The sequence below is a fragment of the Chlorocebus sabaeus genome, chromosome 14 (assembly GCF_047675955.1).
Source record: "Chlorocebus sabaeus isolate Y175 chromosome 14, mChlSab1.0.hap1, whole genome shotgun sequence".
NCBI lineage: Eukaryota > Metazoa > Chordata > Mammalia > Primates > Cercopithecidae > Chlorocebus > Chlorocebus sabaeus.
In genome coordinates, this window is record NC_132917.1 from 91,311,591 (window position 1) to 91,329,907 (window position 18,317).

General features: G+C 41.0%; 1 gene segment (V, D, J or C); it reads right to left on the minus strand.

Annotated features, from left to right (window-relative positions):
• Nucleotides 1–17,541: 17,541 nt before the first annotated feature.
• Nucleotides 17,542–18,116, minus strand: LOC103241325 (immunoglobulin kappa variable 1-39-like). The segment is given in 2 exon segments: nt 17,542–17,932; nt 18,056–18,116. Coding segments are annotated over 2 exon segments (366 nt in total).
• Between the last annotated feature and the right edge of the window lie 201 nt (nt 18,117–18,317).

The window sequence follows — 18,317 nt, forward strand, 5'->3', positions numbered from 1 at the left end:
TGTTTGTTTGTTAATATATCTAACCATCTTCGTTGGGTTGGGACTAATCTTGTGTATCACAGCAAAGCAGAAATTCAAGGTTTCTAGAAGTTGTCAATCACATGAGGGTTAAAGATGATGATAGCATTGCTTAGTTCTGGGTCATAGTACTTACAAATTGTTTTTTTTTTTTTTTTTTTTTTTTTGAGAATCTCGCTCTGTTGACCAGGCTGGAGTGAAGTGGCATGATCTCAGCTCACTTCAACCTCAGCCTCCCGGGTTCAAGTGATTCTCCTCCCTCAACCTCCTGAGTAGCTGGAATTACAGGCACATGCCACCACGCCTGGCTAATTTTTGTATTTTTAGTAGAGACAGAGTTTTACCATGTTGGCCAGGCTGGTCCTAAACTCCTGACTTCAGCAGATTCACCTGCTTCGGCCTCTCAAAGTGCTTGCATTACAGGTGTGAGCCAGTGCACCCTAGCATACTTTGTGTTCTTTGATTGCATTCTGTATAAATCCTTTTAAACTCGATGATATATTTATCAGAATTTTTTAAAACATATTGGGTCACTTTTTTTATTCATTTGAGAGCTCCGGTGTGATTGATAGCTATAAAAATTTTGCCATACAATTTTTAAACTGAACAGAAATGGAGCTTTGGAATTTTAATTGCACTTACCATGGAATCTGTTATCTTAGAATTAACAATCATCCCAAGTGTGTGTACTTTCTACCCTTAGCCTGAAGCGGATCTTCTTCTGTTGATTCAGTCATTATTTTGTGTCTATCACACAGTGTTGTGACATGTAGCTCACATGACAAATTATGGGGTTCAAAATCATTTAGAACACTATGATTAATAAAATCTATGAAAAGCATAGATGCTCCATGCATTGACAACCGAAACAAAGAATTCAGATTCCTTTTGAGGTAATGATGTAATCATGTGAAAAGAATGCATTCCTGTATTCTTTGAAACTTTTTCTTATGAAAACACAATAATAAATTTCTACTCTAAAATATAACTTAACCTAAATGCTTTCAAAACTTTTAGAATTTGGAAGAGAAATAGAAATCTCACATAATTTCGAATGTTTCCTTGGTACTTGAAATAAACTTTTTTTTTAATCTTTGAGTTTATGCAGTTATTTTTAAAGACCACTTTTGGAATTCTGAAAACTGGCTTTCCACTTGCCAAATAATGATTAAGAGTAATCAATTTTTGACATCAAGTTCTCATACTTGCCATGACTTTACAAAATCTATTGAAATAATCCAACATCAAATATTTTTACTGAGTGTCCTTAGCCATACTCCCCTGCACACAGCTTGTGTAGAATGCTTTCTCCTGTAAGACACTGGAGAGAAGCGTTTAGTGGAAGTTGGATTGCAGAATTAGGGAGACAGGAGTCTAGGAGTTTCCCAATACGACTAGTGCCATCGTGTATGAAATAAACCCCGAGCTAGTCATTTCCCATATGTGTTCTACTTGTATTGTGACTCAACTGCATCCATGGTCTGGTTATTCTGACAGCTGCATGAACTTGACAAATGTGGGCAAGACAGGGAGGGTGAGGATGGGAGCTTTCATTCACTCTGCCTTCATCATAGCCGGTTGCTCCCAGGGCACGTGGCCCCAATGAATTCTTCTCCTCCTGATGCCTTCCCCAGGCTGTGGTTGCTGGTGGGGCCTTAACATGTGGGATCTGAGGTGCTACTGAGGCTCTCATGGACCAGCATCCTCAGCAGCAAACGCCACCCTGACGTCTCCAACAGCCTTCTCTTCTGCAGACTCAGAGACTCTGCTCAGCTGCTCCCCAAGACAAGCGGCACATGTGGGCAGCTGGGCCAACCCAGCAGGGAGGTTTCTGTTTGAGGATGTAGCACTGTGGGAGGAAGCTGTATACCTTGCATGCAGTAATAAACCCCAACATCCTCAGCCTCCACCCGGCTGATTTTCAGGGTGAAATCAGTGCCTGACCCACTGCCACTGAACCTGTCTGGGACTCCAGAGGCCCGGTTGGAACCCAAATAGATCAGGAGCTGCGGAGACTGGCCCGGCTTCTGCAGGTACCAATACAAATAGGTGTATCCATCACTATGCAGGAGGCTCTGACTAGACCTGCAGGAGATGGAGGCCGGCTCTCCAGGGGTGACGGGCAGGGAGAGTGGAGTCTGAGTCATCACAATATCCCCACTGGTCCCTGAAAAAATAACAGAGCAGTGCAAGTTTATATAGATACATTATGAGCAACTTTCATAATTTCTCTTCTGATATCAATTTACAGTTATGTTTTAAAATTTTGGTTTATATCACGAAATGTAGACTTTCAAAAATAAACCCATCATTTACTAACCACAAGAGAACTCTTTTTTTCAAGTTCTGAATCAGAGCACTGGACATCGTTCCCTGGAGGTGAATTCTGATTACTCATCAGATACACATGAATTCCATTCCCTGGAGCATGGACCATGTGACTCTATCATGTTATCGGAATAAACATGTGAAGCTGTTGGGCCCACAGAGCTCACCTCCCACCCAATTCTCCTCCCTCATCTCCTTCAGTCCTTACCAGGGAGCCAGAGCACAAGCAGCCCCAGGAGCTGAGCAGGGAGCCTCATTGTGAGGTGACCTGAGGAGTCCTGATCAGTCAAGGCAAGGTTAGGGCTGAGCTTTTATCTCAGACTCACAAGGGAAGGTCCTCCCTAGGGGACATTATGCAAATCCCCTGGTGGGTGCAGTGGCGTGGAAAAGCTTGATGGGGCAGGGGGAATGTCTCTTCTGTGAATTATGTTATATAAATTGTCCCTTCAAACAAAACAGAGATAGATTCAGTCAAGTTTGTCCACAATCAAGAAAGATCTGAAGGGGAAAATTGGGACCTTTTGTAGGGACGCACAGTGTTGGGCATGACTGTAAGACAGCACCAGAACCCTGACCATGTGGAAATGTGTGTCCAGGATGCATCTCAGAGAGGTGAATGCCATCTGACTTGACTCCCTCCCAGTCAATCTAGAGAAGGAAACAGCCCCATCCCCACAAGCACTGCTGGACTGAGAGCCTGCAGATAAAAAGCGGCCTGGAGGCAGTTCAAGGGCTGTCTGGTATCTGCTGTTTCCAGGATGACTGTTCAAGAACGTTCAACTCAAATATTAGAATCTACCCTGCCCTGCCACCTGGTGAGTGAACTGCATAAGAACTCTCTGTCCAAGGGCCTCACAGAGAAAATGATGTGAGCCTCTATATTTAGAGCCAAGAGCCCAGTGTAAGGAAGAGGAAAGAGAGACACAATTTTGTGCCTCAGGCAGTGAACATAAAAGTCCTGGTGACCAGTTGTTCAGTCCAGGATTTATCTCATCATCATCATGTCACACATACAAGGTTAACCGGAGGGCTCTTTTATTATTATTATTATTTTTATTTAGTAGAGATGGGGTTTCATCATATTGTCTGGGCTTGTCTTGAACTCCGGGCCTCAGGAGATCTGCCTACCTTGGCCTCCTACATTGCTGGAATTACAGGTGTGAGCCACTGTGCGTGGTCCAGAGGACTCTCTTAAGGGAAGAATCTTCTAGGTTTATGATACAGAACAAATAAGAAATAACTTTGCATTATTTCTTTTTCAAGTGGTGATTAGAAAAGCTCTTCTCACACAGTCTCCCTGGTCATGTGGAATCAGGTCCTGTCAGGGCTTCTAGGTTTTGTCAACTCTGAGTGAAACCTGAGTCTCCCCCACCCTGGATGTGGTGCAGCCACAGCCATGAATCCACAGATCAAAAGGAAATTCTCTATGTATAAAGAGCAAGAACTGCATTCACACTTTTACTCTCTGGGTAACCTGTACCTGTAACTGATTGTTTCTTGACTATATGTAAAAATGCTCACAGCTTAGGGATATGAATCTCCAATTCAGCTGATCATTCAACAGAAAAACAACCACACTATTCTTTATTTGTCAGTGATGTGCTTAATATTCCATTGAACAGTTCCTGAAAAATGGTGCCAACAATAAACACTTTCGCAAGGGCAGTAACATTTCTGGGAAAAAAAAAAAAATCCAGGAACAGTGAAGGACTAGCTTGTAGTGATTGATGTAATCTTGGGTAATTTAACACAAAGTCATATTTAATTGCCCAAGAACACAAATAAATGCCTTTGTAGGTAAGATTGCGAAGAAAAGTTGGTCTGAATATCTTCTAGGGACTCTACCAAAATCTCATTTTTTAATAAGATTGGAAAACCTATTTGAGTAACAATGATATTGACCTTCAAATGTTGAACTCTGTGGCAAAAATATGAGTTGACCATATCCAACAGTAGCTACGAGGTAGGATTGAAACAAAAGTCTCATATTTCACTGTTAAAATTTTGTTTACTCTTTTCTCTTACTATATTTTGCAAATTTTCTCTACTCGACTTTTTTTCTTATAATGTCAACAAATTCTGATCTGCTTCTTGGTGTTGAAAAGATCAGACAATCATGATAGTGAAAAAGGTCAGAAACATCAGAAGGTGAAGGAATAGAACAAGGAGACATAAAATATAAACAGTTTAACTAAAATAGAACAAAATGGTCCATTTTATTGTTAGTTTTAAATAATTATTCTGAAAGGGCATTAAATGAACAATCAGTTTTATCTGTTATCTAATATGAAAGTTTGAATTGCAGGAAAGTGAATAACAGTAAAAAAGTTGTCCTGTTTTCTTTTACTATAAGCCAATTCTTGAAAATGTTATTTTCCCAAACTATCTAGATTGCTTGAATTTAAGAAAGCATTGCTATTTTCCGTGAGAATAAGTGAATCATTGAAAAGGCTACCCCTGGGATTTTTAACAAAAATTTCATGATGTGTCGCCTTACATATCCAGAAAATGTAAAAACTTGTACAAATCCTTTTTTAGTCAGAAAAAGACTTTGAAATTACCTGATTTCACCTGTAGACTTAAAGAACACTATTACTAATTCTAACCAGAAATCTCCCTCTCTTATCTGCTGACAAATCATGCCACTCTTTTCAGAACAGTAGACAAAGCTGGTCAGTCCACAGTGGACACAAACAAGATGGAAGAGCAGCCTACATTTGAATCAGGGTGGGAGCAGGCCTCTGTGTGTCTCTCATCCGAACCATAGTCATCCAAAAGAGGGAGGACTTCTACAGACAGGTTTGAGTGTCTCCTTTTCCTCATGCAGTTAGTTTGGGATCCATAAAATTGAAAGCAACTGTATTACGCACATGACTTGGGAAGAGAGTCTTGGAAGTGGAATTGTTTGTGTTCATTACCGGGAGTGAGTGTTTATAGGGTAGATGCTGTGATCCTGTTTGTAGGGGGGTTGAGTTATTTGTGGGCTGACCAAGAGAAAAGAGATGACCACAGACGGCATTAGCACATGTGACCTCTATTGGATGAAGCTTGAACAGTTTGAGGCGAGAAGTCCCTCACAGCAGGAGGTAGTCCAGAGAATAAGGTACTAGGTATGTTTCTCAAAATGGGCGGGACACTGGAGGAGGAATATGCATCTAGGGGATGCCACACAGCAGCACAGTGGGGAGTTTCTGCATCAGAGAGCTACAGAGGGCAGTACTAAGTGTAAGGTTTTCATAAACTGGGCTTTGTCTTACCTACTGCTAGATGTGGGTGAGGCTTTCTGAATATGTAGAGTAAGTATTTCCTAAAAGGTTAAAACTATTCTTATTTGGGTTGTTTTTAAAACAATTACATTTTAAAAGTTGAGTTTGGCACAGGCCATTGAGAACTAAGCCTACAGTTTTGAAATAAACAACATAGCCTTCTCATTTATAGATCTCGGTTACATATCGTATAGACTTTGTCCGACAGACTGTATTAGTCCAAATAGTGCAAACCCTCACTGCTGTGGATGAGGCTGAGACACACAGAGGCCTGTTCCCCACCTGAGCATCAATGAACCTTCTTTTCAATTAAAAGTGAGAGTATGTTCATGGATGAGAATTAAGACCAAGTCACCCACAAAAGGAGCTTCCATCTGTGAAACTGCAGGTCCTGTGAATGGATTCCTGGCTCCCAGGCACCTGGAATTGAAGCGTCTGCATTGTCTCACTAACTGAAATTGTCCCTCACTGGAGCATAGATCCATGGGTAAATATTCTGGAACACAGAGAGAGAGAGCACAGGAATGTAGCCTCCATGAGTGTGTGTCTTCTGCTTCTGAGAATCTCTCTCCCTGAACATTGAAAGAAACAGCATTGTTACCATATCAGACTTTTCCGAATCTTCAGACCCTGTTCTAGATCTGTCTCATCTGAACTTGTTTCCAAATGTTTCCATTTTGGTCTCTAATTTTCCTTGGAAAAGGTTTTCAGCAATCCTATGAAACTATCCACACAGCTGTGGGATTCAGCGGTGGGCTTCTCCTCTGTGCTTCTTAATATCTAGGCAGAATCCACCACACCCACCAACTGCACAAAGTGAAGGCATGAGTCCGTTTTCTTCCTGAGCCTTCTGTGACTCTTAGGTTCTCTTTGAATTCACCCTTGAAAAAAGTTGTCTCTGCCCTCAAAAGTAAAACTCCATAAAACTTAAATTGCCTGAGAGGTTAGTAACATTTTTTACTCTTTGAATGTGAAGTTAGGCTTGAGACTTTACAGTAAAACCTGCTTTACTTGAGAGATGGGAAATGAAGATCCCAAGAAGTTTCCAAAGACTGAATTGGGGATTCTAGCCATTTAAACTGTCATAGAAGCTGCAGTTGATATAAGAACGTCAATGAATATAACAAGAAAATAATGTGGAATAACTTATTTACTTTTAACTTAGATAAGATAGTTTACCTGTAGAAAAAAATGAAAATATAATTCACAAGTTCTCACATTCATAGTTTTTTCATGTTAAACACTTTTAAGAATCAAATAAATACTTATATAAATTATAATTAGCAATGTTTAAGATTCTAGAGAAAAATTAGAATCCAAATTAATCAAACTGAGTTCTAAAGTCAGCTGAATTTCTTTTTAACTGCTTCTTTTCACCTCCTGCTATCAAAAATTAAAAGTACAGAAAAGGAAAGAGACAAGAGCTGAATAAAGTATTTAGTGCTCAGTTCTTGTCTCATAATAATAATAATTAATAATAATAATAATACAGTCTCTCACGGTAGTAAACTTTATTATTATTTGGTCATTCTTGGGCACTAGCTATGGATCACCAAAATGTAAATGCTCTATGAAGAGCCAATTGCCCTTACGTTGGAATACTTCTATATATTAACTTTTCTAAAATATCTACTAGCAAAAAAAAAAAAAAAAAAAAAAAAATGAACTATCAGTAATAAAAAGAAATAAATTCTGACCTCCCAGCAGCCGTGAGAAAAAAGCTGTCACATTTAACAAAGGCCTAGAGGCATAATCTCTTGCCCAACACTGATTTAGCCGGATTTCACTCACAATTAATAGTCTTACTCTAGTAAATTAGAAACATCCTCAACCTAGATAATGGTTTCTTTGCTATTCTGGAATCCTAGCAGCCCTAGGTGAAAATTAAAACTGAAAATAAGAAGGTATACAAATCTGTTACCCTAGGAAAACTGTTTATGCAACAATTATTCGTATAAGACAAAGTAAAAGGAAGAAACCTGTTGATTTTATGGAAGATTGAAGCAAATACTTACGAGTCAAAAACAATCCTAAGTAAGCCATAAAGCAAGAGCAGTATCTTTTGTCTCTGGCTTGTGATGGTATTAAATTTCAAAATAATGATTTTGTTTTGGGTTAAAGCTAACTTCGTAAGTATTCTCAGAGTAGGTCATCTTACTCAGAAATTGTAGAGGAAAATGAAAATAAAGAGAAATCTGTCAGAAAATTTGCCCCAAGGTAACATTCGCAGAGAGACTAAGAGAAGGACACCATTTAAATAACCATATTAATGGCATTAAAACATTTAATTTGCTAGGCAAATCTAAAATCAACCTTTTCTCTAGGATTTGTAAGAAGACAATCATATCTTCAGAAAATTTGACTTGAGTGCCCATGTGAGTGGCTGACAGAAAGACCAGATGAAAGTTGATGCAATGGACTCAAGGACATCACAACTTTCAATTTTAGACCCTCCTCATGAGAGAGCAAGTCCAGATACTGCACCACAACCAGGTAAATGATCAGAAAATTAGTTGGGAACTCTTTGTGGCTGCCTAGTCCTATCGTGGCTGTGGTTGGGAGGCTGATTTCCCCTGGCAGGTGTTGCCCTGCACCTTGAATCTGGGCATTCGTCTCTACAGCTGCCATCAAATGCCACTAAATGGTGTTCCCATTAATAAGGCCATTGTAATGCATGTAAGATAAAGATGGAGTGAATCAGAGTTCAGAATTACAGGAATATTTGTTTTGTTCCAGTGTTTTTAATGGGTATTTTTGTCTTTCAAAGAAGGAAGCCACAAATATTACTTTTTTGGTTTCTAGAGGCTACATATTCTACCCCTTGGAATACACGTTTGGCCCACCAGGAGACATGAAATTGTGCCAGTCTTGATTGGGACTCAGGGTAGAAAAGGGCTCTGCATCAGGTCCAGGTTGCAATGCAAGCAGCCTAGCCCCTTGGGCCAGTGCAGATACAGAGAACTTAAACAACGCTATCAACCATCTGGACAAGACGGATACTTAGAGAACACTCCACAAAACCACAGCAGATTCCATGGTCTTTGGAAACATTGGCTAATGATACATTATATTTTAGGCAACAGGATATTTCAGTAAAATCATGCTGATTAAATCATAAAAAATAAATTATTTATAACTGAGAAGATTGTATTACAAATCAGAAAGAGAAAGTTATCAGAAGGGGGTTGGTGGGAGAAGAAGGAGAAATGAAAAATTACCTCTTAGGCACAAGGTACACTATTCGGGTGATGGGTAACTAAAGCCCAGAGTTCACTACTACACAATTCATCACTGCAACCAAAAACCACTCATACCCATAAAACCACTGAAATTCTAACTTAATATTTTAAAAATTTGGCAAAAGAATCTAAATATTTGGAAAATAAGTAAAGTAGCACTAAATGTAGTTTGGGGCAAAAAAGCAACAAAAATGGAAATTATAAGGTACTTTGATCTGAAAGTAAACATCACATATCCAAATTTATGAGATTCAAAAATAGGCGGTTAATTTATAGCAATATGAATGCTTTTTTTACAAAGAAGTTTTCACCTCAATCACTGGAAATGTAATCCTGACAAACTAGGGAAAAAGGAACAAATGTTACTCAAAAGAAGGGTCTTTTATTCTTAGAAATGTGAGGATGTGACAAGCACACATCTAGTATTCCACCAATAGAGTCATATCAGTCTCCAAATGAAAACACCATGAGCGGTTGCACAAGAAGAAAGTCTTAGAGTAGATGGGCAGAGTGAGTAACTGCTCAGAGAGGATGAGGAGTCAAGGACTGTCAAAATAGGATTCCTATGTGATATTATTATAAGCTGCACAAACATGAGACTACCCTGATCCCTGACTTACTCATAAGCCGAACATCATGGAGTACAGGCCGCCGTCCATCCTCCTGATAGTTGGTGGGAGTGGGGTCACTTGGGAAAGGCATGGAGAAGTGCCGTGAAGGTCATCAGTGGCAGCAGGTGAGGACAGGACACACTAGGGTCCCCTTACAGTGACATGACTGAGCATCTCTACAGCCATGAGAACAGTAGGGAACTTTAGGGGCTGCTCCAGGGATGATGTGGGAGCCAACCCTGGAGGATCGGTGGGGATGCAGCACCCTGTGTGTGGAGGAAAGAGGAGGCTTTGGAAGGTGTCCTGGAGGACCCTGGCCCCGTTCACATAGAAGAGGAGCCTGTGCCTGTGGCTGAGGCCTCATGGCCTCTTCCTTCCTCAAAGGCTTTCCAGTCATCTGCCTGAGCCCACCTGACTCCAACTGCTGGAGACACATCCCCTGGCACCACAGCTGCTCAGTGGGCTGGGGAAGACAGATCCACCCTTAATCTGGTGGACACAATTTCATCAGCTGCCAACAATTGTAAAGCAGGCAGAAAAATGTGAAAAAGAGAGACTGGCCTAGCCTCCCAGCACCAACATCTTTCTCCCATGCTGGATGCTTCCTGCCCTCGAATGTCAGACTCCAAGTTCTTCAGTTTGGGACTCAGACTGGTTCTCCTTTCTCATCAGTTTGCAGACAGCCCATTGTGGAACTTACGATCCTGTAAGTTAATACTTAATAAATTACCCTTATAATATATATATATATATATGCCCACACACACACACACGCATATACACATATATACACACATATATACATATCTATGTATATATGTGTATGTGTTCATATGTGTGTGTGTATGTATATGAATGTGTGCATAGCTATATATCTATATATTTATATCTATATCTATATATCCTGTTCTGTCCCTCTATGTGTCACTTGCTAATACAGGAAGTTTATTAAGTAGTAACTTACACAAGCATCAGGCCTCACAATAGGCTGTCTGCTGGTTGAAGAGCAAGGAGAGCCAGCCAGAGTTCCAAAACTGAAGAACTTGGAGTCTGACATTCGAGGGCAGGAAGCATCCAGCATGGGAGGAAGATGTAGGCTGGGAGGCTTGGCTTGTCTCTTTCCACATTTTTCTGCCTGCTTATAGTCTGGCTGTGTTGGCTGCTGATTGGGTTGTGCCCACACAGATCAGTGGTGGGTCTGCCTTTCCCAGCCCACTGACTCAAATGTTAATCTTTTTTGGAAACACTCTCACAGACACACCCAGGGTGAATACTTTACATCCTTCAATCCAATCAAGTTGACACTCAGTATTAACCTTCACAAGCCCACCCCTTGCCAACTTGAACCCATACACATCTCAGATCATACATAATCATAAAATACAGACAATAGTAAGGTCACAGTTACCCCTAACATAATACAACTCTCCTTCCTACAACTGAAAATGCAAATTAGTTCAGCAGTTGTGGAAAACAGTGTGACATCTCCTCAAAGAAAAGAGAAGTACCATTCGACCCAGCAATCACATTATTGCATATATACCCAAAGAAATAGAAATCATTCTACTATACACACAGGTGCACACATATGTTCATAGCAGCACTGTTCACAATAGGAAAGATATGAAATCAACCTAAATGACTATTAATGGTAGGCTGGATAAAGAACATGTGGTACATATATGCCATGAAATACTATGCAGCAATTAAAAATGAAATAATATCCTTTGCAGCTACATGAATGCAGCTGGAAGCCGTTATCCTAAGCAAATTCACACAGGATCACAAAACTTGATCAGACAGCACTGTCCTGTAGGCACAGCCTCCTGCCTCAACAACTTCCTGTCACAATAGGAGGACTTTCCTTTTTCTTCTTTTTCCTTCTTTCTTTCTTTCTTTCTTTCTTTCTTTCTTTCTTTCTTTCTTTCTTTTTTTTAGAAGGAATCTTGCTGTGTCACCCAGGTTGGAGTGCAGTGGTTTGATCTCGGCTCACTGCAACCTCTGGCTCCCGGGTTCAAGCGATTCTCCTGGCTCAGCCTCCTGAGTAGTTGGGATTACAGGATTGCGCTGGCACACTTTGCAAATTTTTGTATTTTTAGTAGAGACAGGATTTCGACATATTGACCAGGCTGGTCTCGAAATCCTGACCTCAGGTGATCCACCTGCCTCAGCTTTCCAAAGTGCTGGGATTATAGGCATGAGTCACTGCACTCGGCCGTGGACTTTTCTTGATCATTGAAACACACAGGTACCAGGGAGGAGGGAAATGAGTGCTGGGAACTGTCTGAGCTCAATCCTCTGCTTTTTCAATCTGGTTTTAAGTCCCTAACACATCAAAATAAACACAATTTTGCCTCACCAGGCACAGTGGCTTCTCTCATGGTCAACTGATTCAATGATACAACAAGTAAGAAAGAATGAATGGACTGTTTCTTGTGCTTCTCAATTCAAGCTGACTAAGAGGTTGTCTTTTGTGCTCTCATCTCCTAAGCTCACTGTGCGTTTCATCTCCCCTCTGCTGCACTAGCATCCAAGTGCATGTGATGCTTCAGCTGCATTACTCAAAGCTTCATTCTGAAGTCTGTTGAAGTTAAGAGAAACTTTTACCAGTGAAAACGTCACTAAATAAAAACAGTCCTGAAATTCCTCTAGGTTCCACATATTCTCTACTTCCTCTCTAAAATATGTAAAAGGAACCCTATTTCCCCTTGATTATCAGGTTCTATGACCCCAGCCCTCACCATAAGACACTGTGTTCAAAGTCTGTGCTGTATCATAATGAGAACTAAACGGCCATAGGGTCATCATTCTTTCCATTTCGATGCAGTAATTATCATGCCAATTCTTTGAATTAAGAACTATCAGCCAGAAAACCCCAGACAAGAGTGAATAGAAACAATGTTTCAATCTTGTCTCTACCCAGAATGAATAGTCATCTCTCAGATTCTCCTTTTCTGTTGATGGGGGTAACAACGTCTTACACATCGGTGTTTCAGGGCCTCAGCACATCTGGTAAGACAGCGATTTGACATTACAAGGGCATGTATTTTGGCTTTCCCTGACTAATAATGGGTTTTCTCCTTTCTGTAAGGACAGCTGTCCCTGGACACATGACAGCATCGTGAACATACGTTGCTTCACTTTTTTGTTGTTGTTGTTATATTTAAGTTGCTTCTTCCAATGCTAAATGATGTAAGGATTTCTTGACTCTGATGAAAGCACTCAGAAATCTTCCAAGAGATGATTCTGGCAGAAACATGACTGACGAGAAAGGCAAATGCATATACCGGAAAACAGCCACTGTCCTTCGGGTGTTGGGTTAGTTCCACTGTACTCACTTGACACACGTTTTTAGTCTGACCACTGATGTGTGGTACAATGTCAGTGGTTCAGGAGGGGTTATGCTACTTGGCAAGTTGAATGGTCAGAAAAGCTATAGGCATGCAAGCCTTATCCACTGAAATTCATATTTTTGTGCTCATGCATGGATTTCTATGGTTCATGTGACTTCCTAAAAAAGCTGGGAAACATGACTGACTGAAGTCCTAGTATTTGATCCTCTAAATTACTAAAAACTGGTCCTCAGTAATGGAATAGAGATGAATACTCATTTGAGAAGCATTTATTTTTATCTTGACCTATTTTCCAAGGTGCAGTCATAGCTCTTCCAAACCAACTTTCTCTCCAGTCCTTCAGTTTTGTTTCTTTTGAGGCCTGATGATTACTCCAAACCAATAGGCAATGTCATGAAATTGCTAATCTCTCTTTGCAAAGTGTACAGTGACTTCACCCTTGGGGTTTGCCCAATATTGTGACTTCTAGTCTCCCAGGGCATCCTTGATGATAGCAGTGATGTGACATCACTGCAGCACCCAGTTTTTAGAACTCCATCCAGCATGGCATCATTGGGGGCATATGCATATTTGGACTTCCATAGGAACTAACATTAGGCAGTTATTCCCATACAAACCCTTTACCCCTCCACTGAGTTAGAAAAATATTGTAAGGAGTAAATACCCATTAGGTGAGTGTTTTATAACTAAAGGTTATAAAGGAAATGTCTGTAACCAGAGTGGGTACTATACCTGGTCTTAGGCACCAGTGTTTTTATGGGGGGAGACTGAAATCACCTTCACAGATTTAATTTTTATATAATTACTTTGTAAATATGCATGTGTTGCCTTTATATGTATATATAAATATACTTAAACGGCCTTATTTAGACATAAATATGTGTACATATAAGTATATGCAGCCAAAAATTTTTCAAAAATATAAAAATATAAAAAAATAAATATAACACCAACATGTATGTTATATACACACAAATATGTACGTTTCTCCAAATGATATAATTTCATGGTTTTTATTGGTAGTAAGTTTTAATGTTTTAAATGTTGTCTTAGTATCTCTATATATGGATTAATAAATATTCATATATATGCCATCAATTTTAGGAAAATGCATCTATCTAAATAGGTAGATGTATAAATACTGTATTGGCCAGTTTTTGCACAAAAATTATTGACAATCAACCACTTAAACTCTTAGTGTCTTTATTACACAAAGTATTTATTTTCACATTCATGAATGTTCATTTTAATAATCAATTGACTGATCAAGGTAGGGCTCAGCTGGTTGGTTTGGTTACAGGGAACTCAGCTTGTCACCAGCCTATGGATGGCATTTATCTGAGGCCAAGACTGAGAACAGTGACTACTCACGGCAGAAGATTCTCATGGCAGATCTCAGGAGTAGACAACATCCCAAACCAAGCTGACCTGATACAACTAAGTCCAAGAATCTCTAACATAGGCACACACAATTTTAGTTGGTTCTTTCACTTGGTAATTATTAAACTTTCAAAATATGTTTACTCTACTTAAACAACTAGTTATTTGATAAGTACATGAATATATAATTATGATTTTCAACTTTAATAATCTTCAAAATGTTTCAAATGTAATGTTGCATCAATTTGAAAGTAAAGCTGGGAGTGCGTTTATCATACGACCTTCCATTGAAATTTTCTTAAATGTCCTCATTGAGAAAAAAATAAATCTCTTTAGCTAAAATGTCACCTAAGACATAGCTTGTTAAACTTTATATAGACCACCTGTTACTGTGTTAAAATGAAGATTGTCTTTCAGGAAATTTGAGGTGGGCCTGCTGTATGTCATGCAAAACACCCTCTCAGGGATGCTGAGGTGCTGCTGCATTCTGGGTAATTTTGAGTAGCAAAGGACTTTCATATTAAAGGGAGAAATCCTATATCCATGTTTAGGATTTTCTCTTGTTGTCTTCCTATTTGTCAAAGAAGGCTTATTTGGTTGCCAAATGGTTGTTATATCTATCTGTCTGTCTATCTATCTATCTATCTCTCTATCTATCTACCTCTCATCTATCTACCTTTTTCATGAATGTGGAGACAGAGTCTTCCTACATTGCCCAGTCTGCCAAGACCAGCTCAGTCGTGGAGATCCTAACCCAGCAGCACTAGAGGAATTAAAGACACACACACAGAAATAGAGAGTGCAGACTGGGAATCAGGGGGCTGACAGCCTTCAGAGCTGAGAGCCACAAACAGAGTTTTACCCACATATTTATTGACAGGTAGTCAGTGATAAACATTGTTTCTATAGACTATAGATTAACTAAAAGCATTCCTTACAGGAAACAAAGCGGTGGGTTCTTTCTAGTTATCTGCAGCAGAAACATGTGCTTAAGGCACAGATGGCTCATGCTATTGTTTGTGGTTTAGAAACGCCTTAGGCATTTTCCACCCTGGGTGGGACAAGTGTTCCTCGCCCTCATTCTGGTAAACCAACAACCTGCAACGTGGGCCTCATAGCCATCACAAGCATGTCACAGTGATACAGGGATTTTTTTTTAAGGCCAGTTTGGGGGCCGGTCTATGGCCATATTTGGGTGCCTGTTCCCAACATGTTCCCTTTTTTGTTTAGACAAACAACACAGATTAAAAGAACAGTCCCATTACAAAAGGAGAACCTGGTCCATATTGATTAACAGCTTGTTTAAATTCTTTGAGTAATTTAAAAGGAAAAGGCTCAAATGTAGCTATAATATTTCCCTGTTGATCTGAGGGGTGTATTCTAACAAGGAACTGCATTTGATTTGAGGGGTGTATTCTTACAGGGAACTGCAAAGCCTCTATGTCACCCTCATGTCTAGCTTGCTGGATTCCTGCCTGAATAGAAATGAGAGTGATCACTCGAGGTCAGCTTGAACAGTCACTGGAGCAACTACTTTTCACCCAGTGTCCTCTGGGAAAGAAGGATCTGGAGGGTCAAGCCACTTTTTTACTTCAAACTAATGAGGGGGTGCAGAAGGGGGGGATAAACCTCTCCCTCATTTGTCACTTTAGATTTAGCTGGCAAACAAAAATGCTCTGTCACCTCTTCTGTTACGTTGTTATACTCTCCTTCGTCCTTATCATCACTGTGAAAAGGTTCCAAGGTGGAACAAACCAGAGCTGACACTTGTCCCATTGTTACCCTGAGGCTTCCAAGTTCCCCTTCTTACTCACCACAGGGATTGCTTAAGAGTACTCAGGTGGCCTCCAGCATAGTTCCACATTCTCCAACCATCACTCTAGCAACCCTTCGACCCAGTTTCAACCCCCACATATGGGCACCACTTTCCTAGACCAGCTTGGTCATGGAGAACCTAACCCAGTGGCATCAGAGGAATTAAAGCCACACACACAGAAATATAGTGTGGCGTGGGAATGAGGGGACTGACAGCCTTCAGAGCTGAAAGCTACAAACAGAGTTTTACCCACATATTTATTGACAGCAAGCCAGTGATAAGCATTGTTTCTATAGACTATAGATTAATTATAGGCATTCCTTATGGGAAACAAAGGGATGGGCTCTGGCTAGCTATCTGCAGCAGGAACATGTCCTTAAGGCACGACCATTCATGCTATTGTTTGTCGTTTAGGAATGCCTTAAGCGGTTTTCCACCCTGGGTGGGCCAGGTGTTCCTTGCCCTCATTCTGGTAAACCAACAATCTTCAGCGTGGGTGTCGTAGCCATCAGGAGCATGTCACAGTGCTGGAGAGATTTTTTTAATGGCCAGTTTTGGGGCCTGTTTATGCCAGATTTGGGGGCCTCTTCCCAACACTAGTCCAATCTCAAACTCCTGGGACGATGCGATTCTCCTGCCTTAGTCTCTCAAAGTTCTCCGGATTACAGGCATGAGCTATCACACACAGCATTATAATATATTTCATACAATATCCTGATGTTTTTGCTTCATCTACGACTTAATGAAGTTTTCTTGCTATGAACCCAGACCTGCTGGTAAAACTCAAAAGCACATTCAAGTGTATTCTGGGACAATCTGTAACAGGAAAAATGTTGAGCCTTGTGGAAGGAGTAACCTAACTGGCCTGTCAGCTGTCAATTCCCCATCACTACTATCACTTCTGGAAGCACATTTTCCAAAGCTCCTTTGCTATCTATGGTTTCTTTAGAGTTGGTCAACGAGTTGCCCTCCTACGACACTGGGAAGTCAGAGTGGTGGATTCGTGTACACTGACACCTGAAGTAAAACACGTGCAGTTAGGTGTGGACTGGAGAATCACCTGGAGATGTGCTGCAGGCAGCTGAGAGCATCAGCACCCCCACCCTAGGCATCCCAAACAGGTCTGAGGATCATCACACGGTACTCAGCACATACCACCAGAGGCAGGTGCACTCTGGCTTCTGGAGGAGCACCTGAGAATCCCCTGTCTCTAATACCTGTTTCATGAATGACATACTGTAGCTTTAAGCAAGCCTGTGGTTTAGACTCTAATTTAGTCAACTTGAACAGTTTCTCCTCAGAATACTGAGAGTAGCTTCTCTTTTTCTCTATGAATTCCAATTATCCCATAACATAGATTTCTCAGGTGGACTTATCTCTCTTCTTTATTCTGCCAGGACAGGCGTTGTAACGTCTTTTCTGCTGGGGAGGAGGGCAAAAGAGGCTTAGGGTTCAGTGGAGCTTCCCTGGTCCCCTCTACGAAAACCTCCCAATGACTTTCAAAACCTGACTGACTTTGAGAAATGCTCTCAGCACATGGAGGCACCAGGAGGAGCATCTGGGGCAGCCCAGGCTCACACATCTGCTTCCCTGGGGGTTTATGTTATGACTTATAGCACTGTGGGAGGGGTATCATAAAAATGTTGACAATAATAAGTTGCAGAATCTTCAGGCTGCAGGCTGCTGATGGTGAGAGTGAAATCTGTCCCAGATCCACTGCCGCTGAACCGAGAGGGAATCCCACTTTGCAAACTGGATGCAGCATAGATCAGGAGCTTAGGGGCTTTCCCTGGTTTCTGCTGATACCACGCTAAACCACTATAAATGTTCTGACTTGCCCGGCAAGAGATGGTGACTCTGTCTCCTACAGATGCAGACAAAGCAGATGGAGACTGGGTCATCTGGATATCACATCTGGCACCTGAGATTGGAAACATAGAAACAAATATCCATACCATTAATCATGTTATCAGAGACTTCCCTGAAGTTCCAGACAGTACTGAGCACACTGACTTGGTAAATTCCCAGTATCCTTTCTCCTTACCTGGGAGCCAGAGCAGCAGGAGCCCCAGGAGCTGAGCGGGGACCCTCATGTCCATGCTGTGTCCTGACTGAGACTGACTCCTACACACGGTGTGATCAGCCTATAAAAGAGTCTTCAGGGCAGAGGGTTGTGCTCTGGGACATGCAAATCAGCAGGGGATGGGGCAGGCTGGGCACAGCTGCAGGGCTGGCTTATCTCAGCAACTCAGCACAGGGGCAATGTCCCCAGGGTCCCAGGTCAGATCAGGCAGCGTAGATTTACC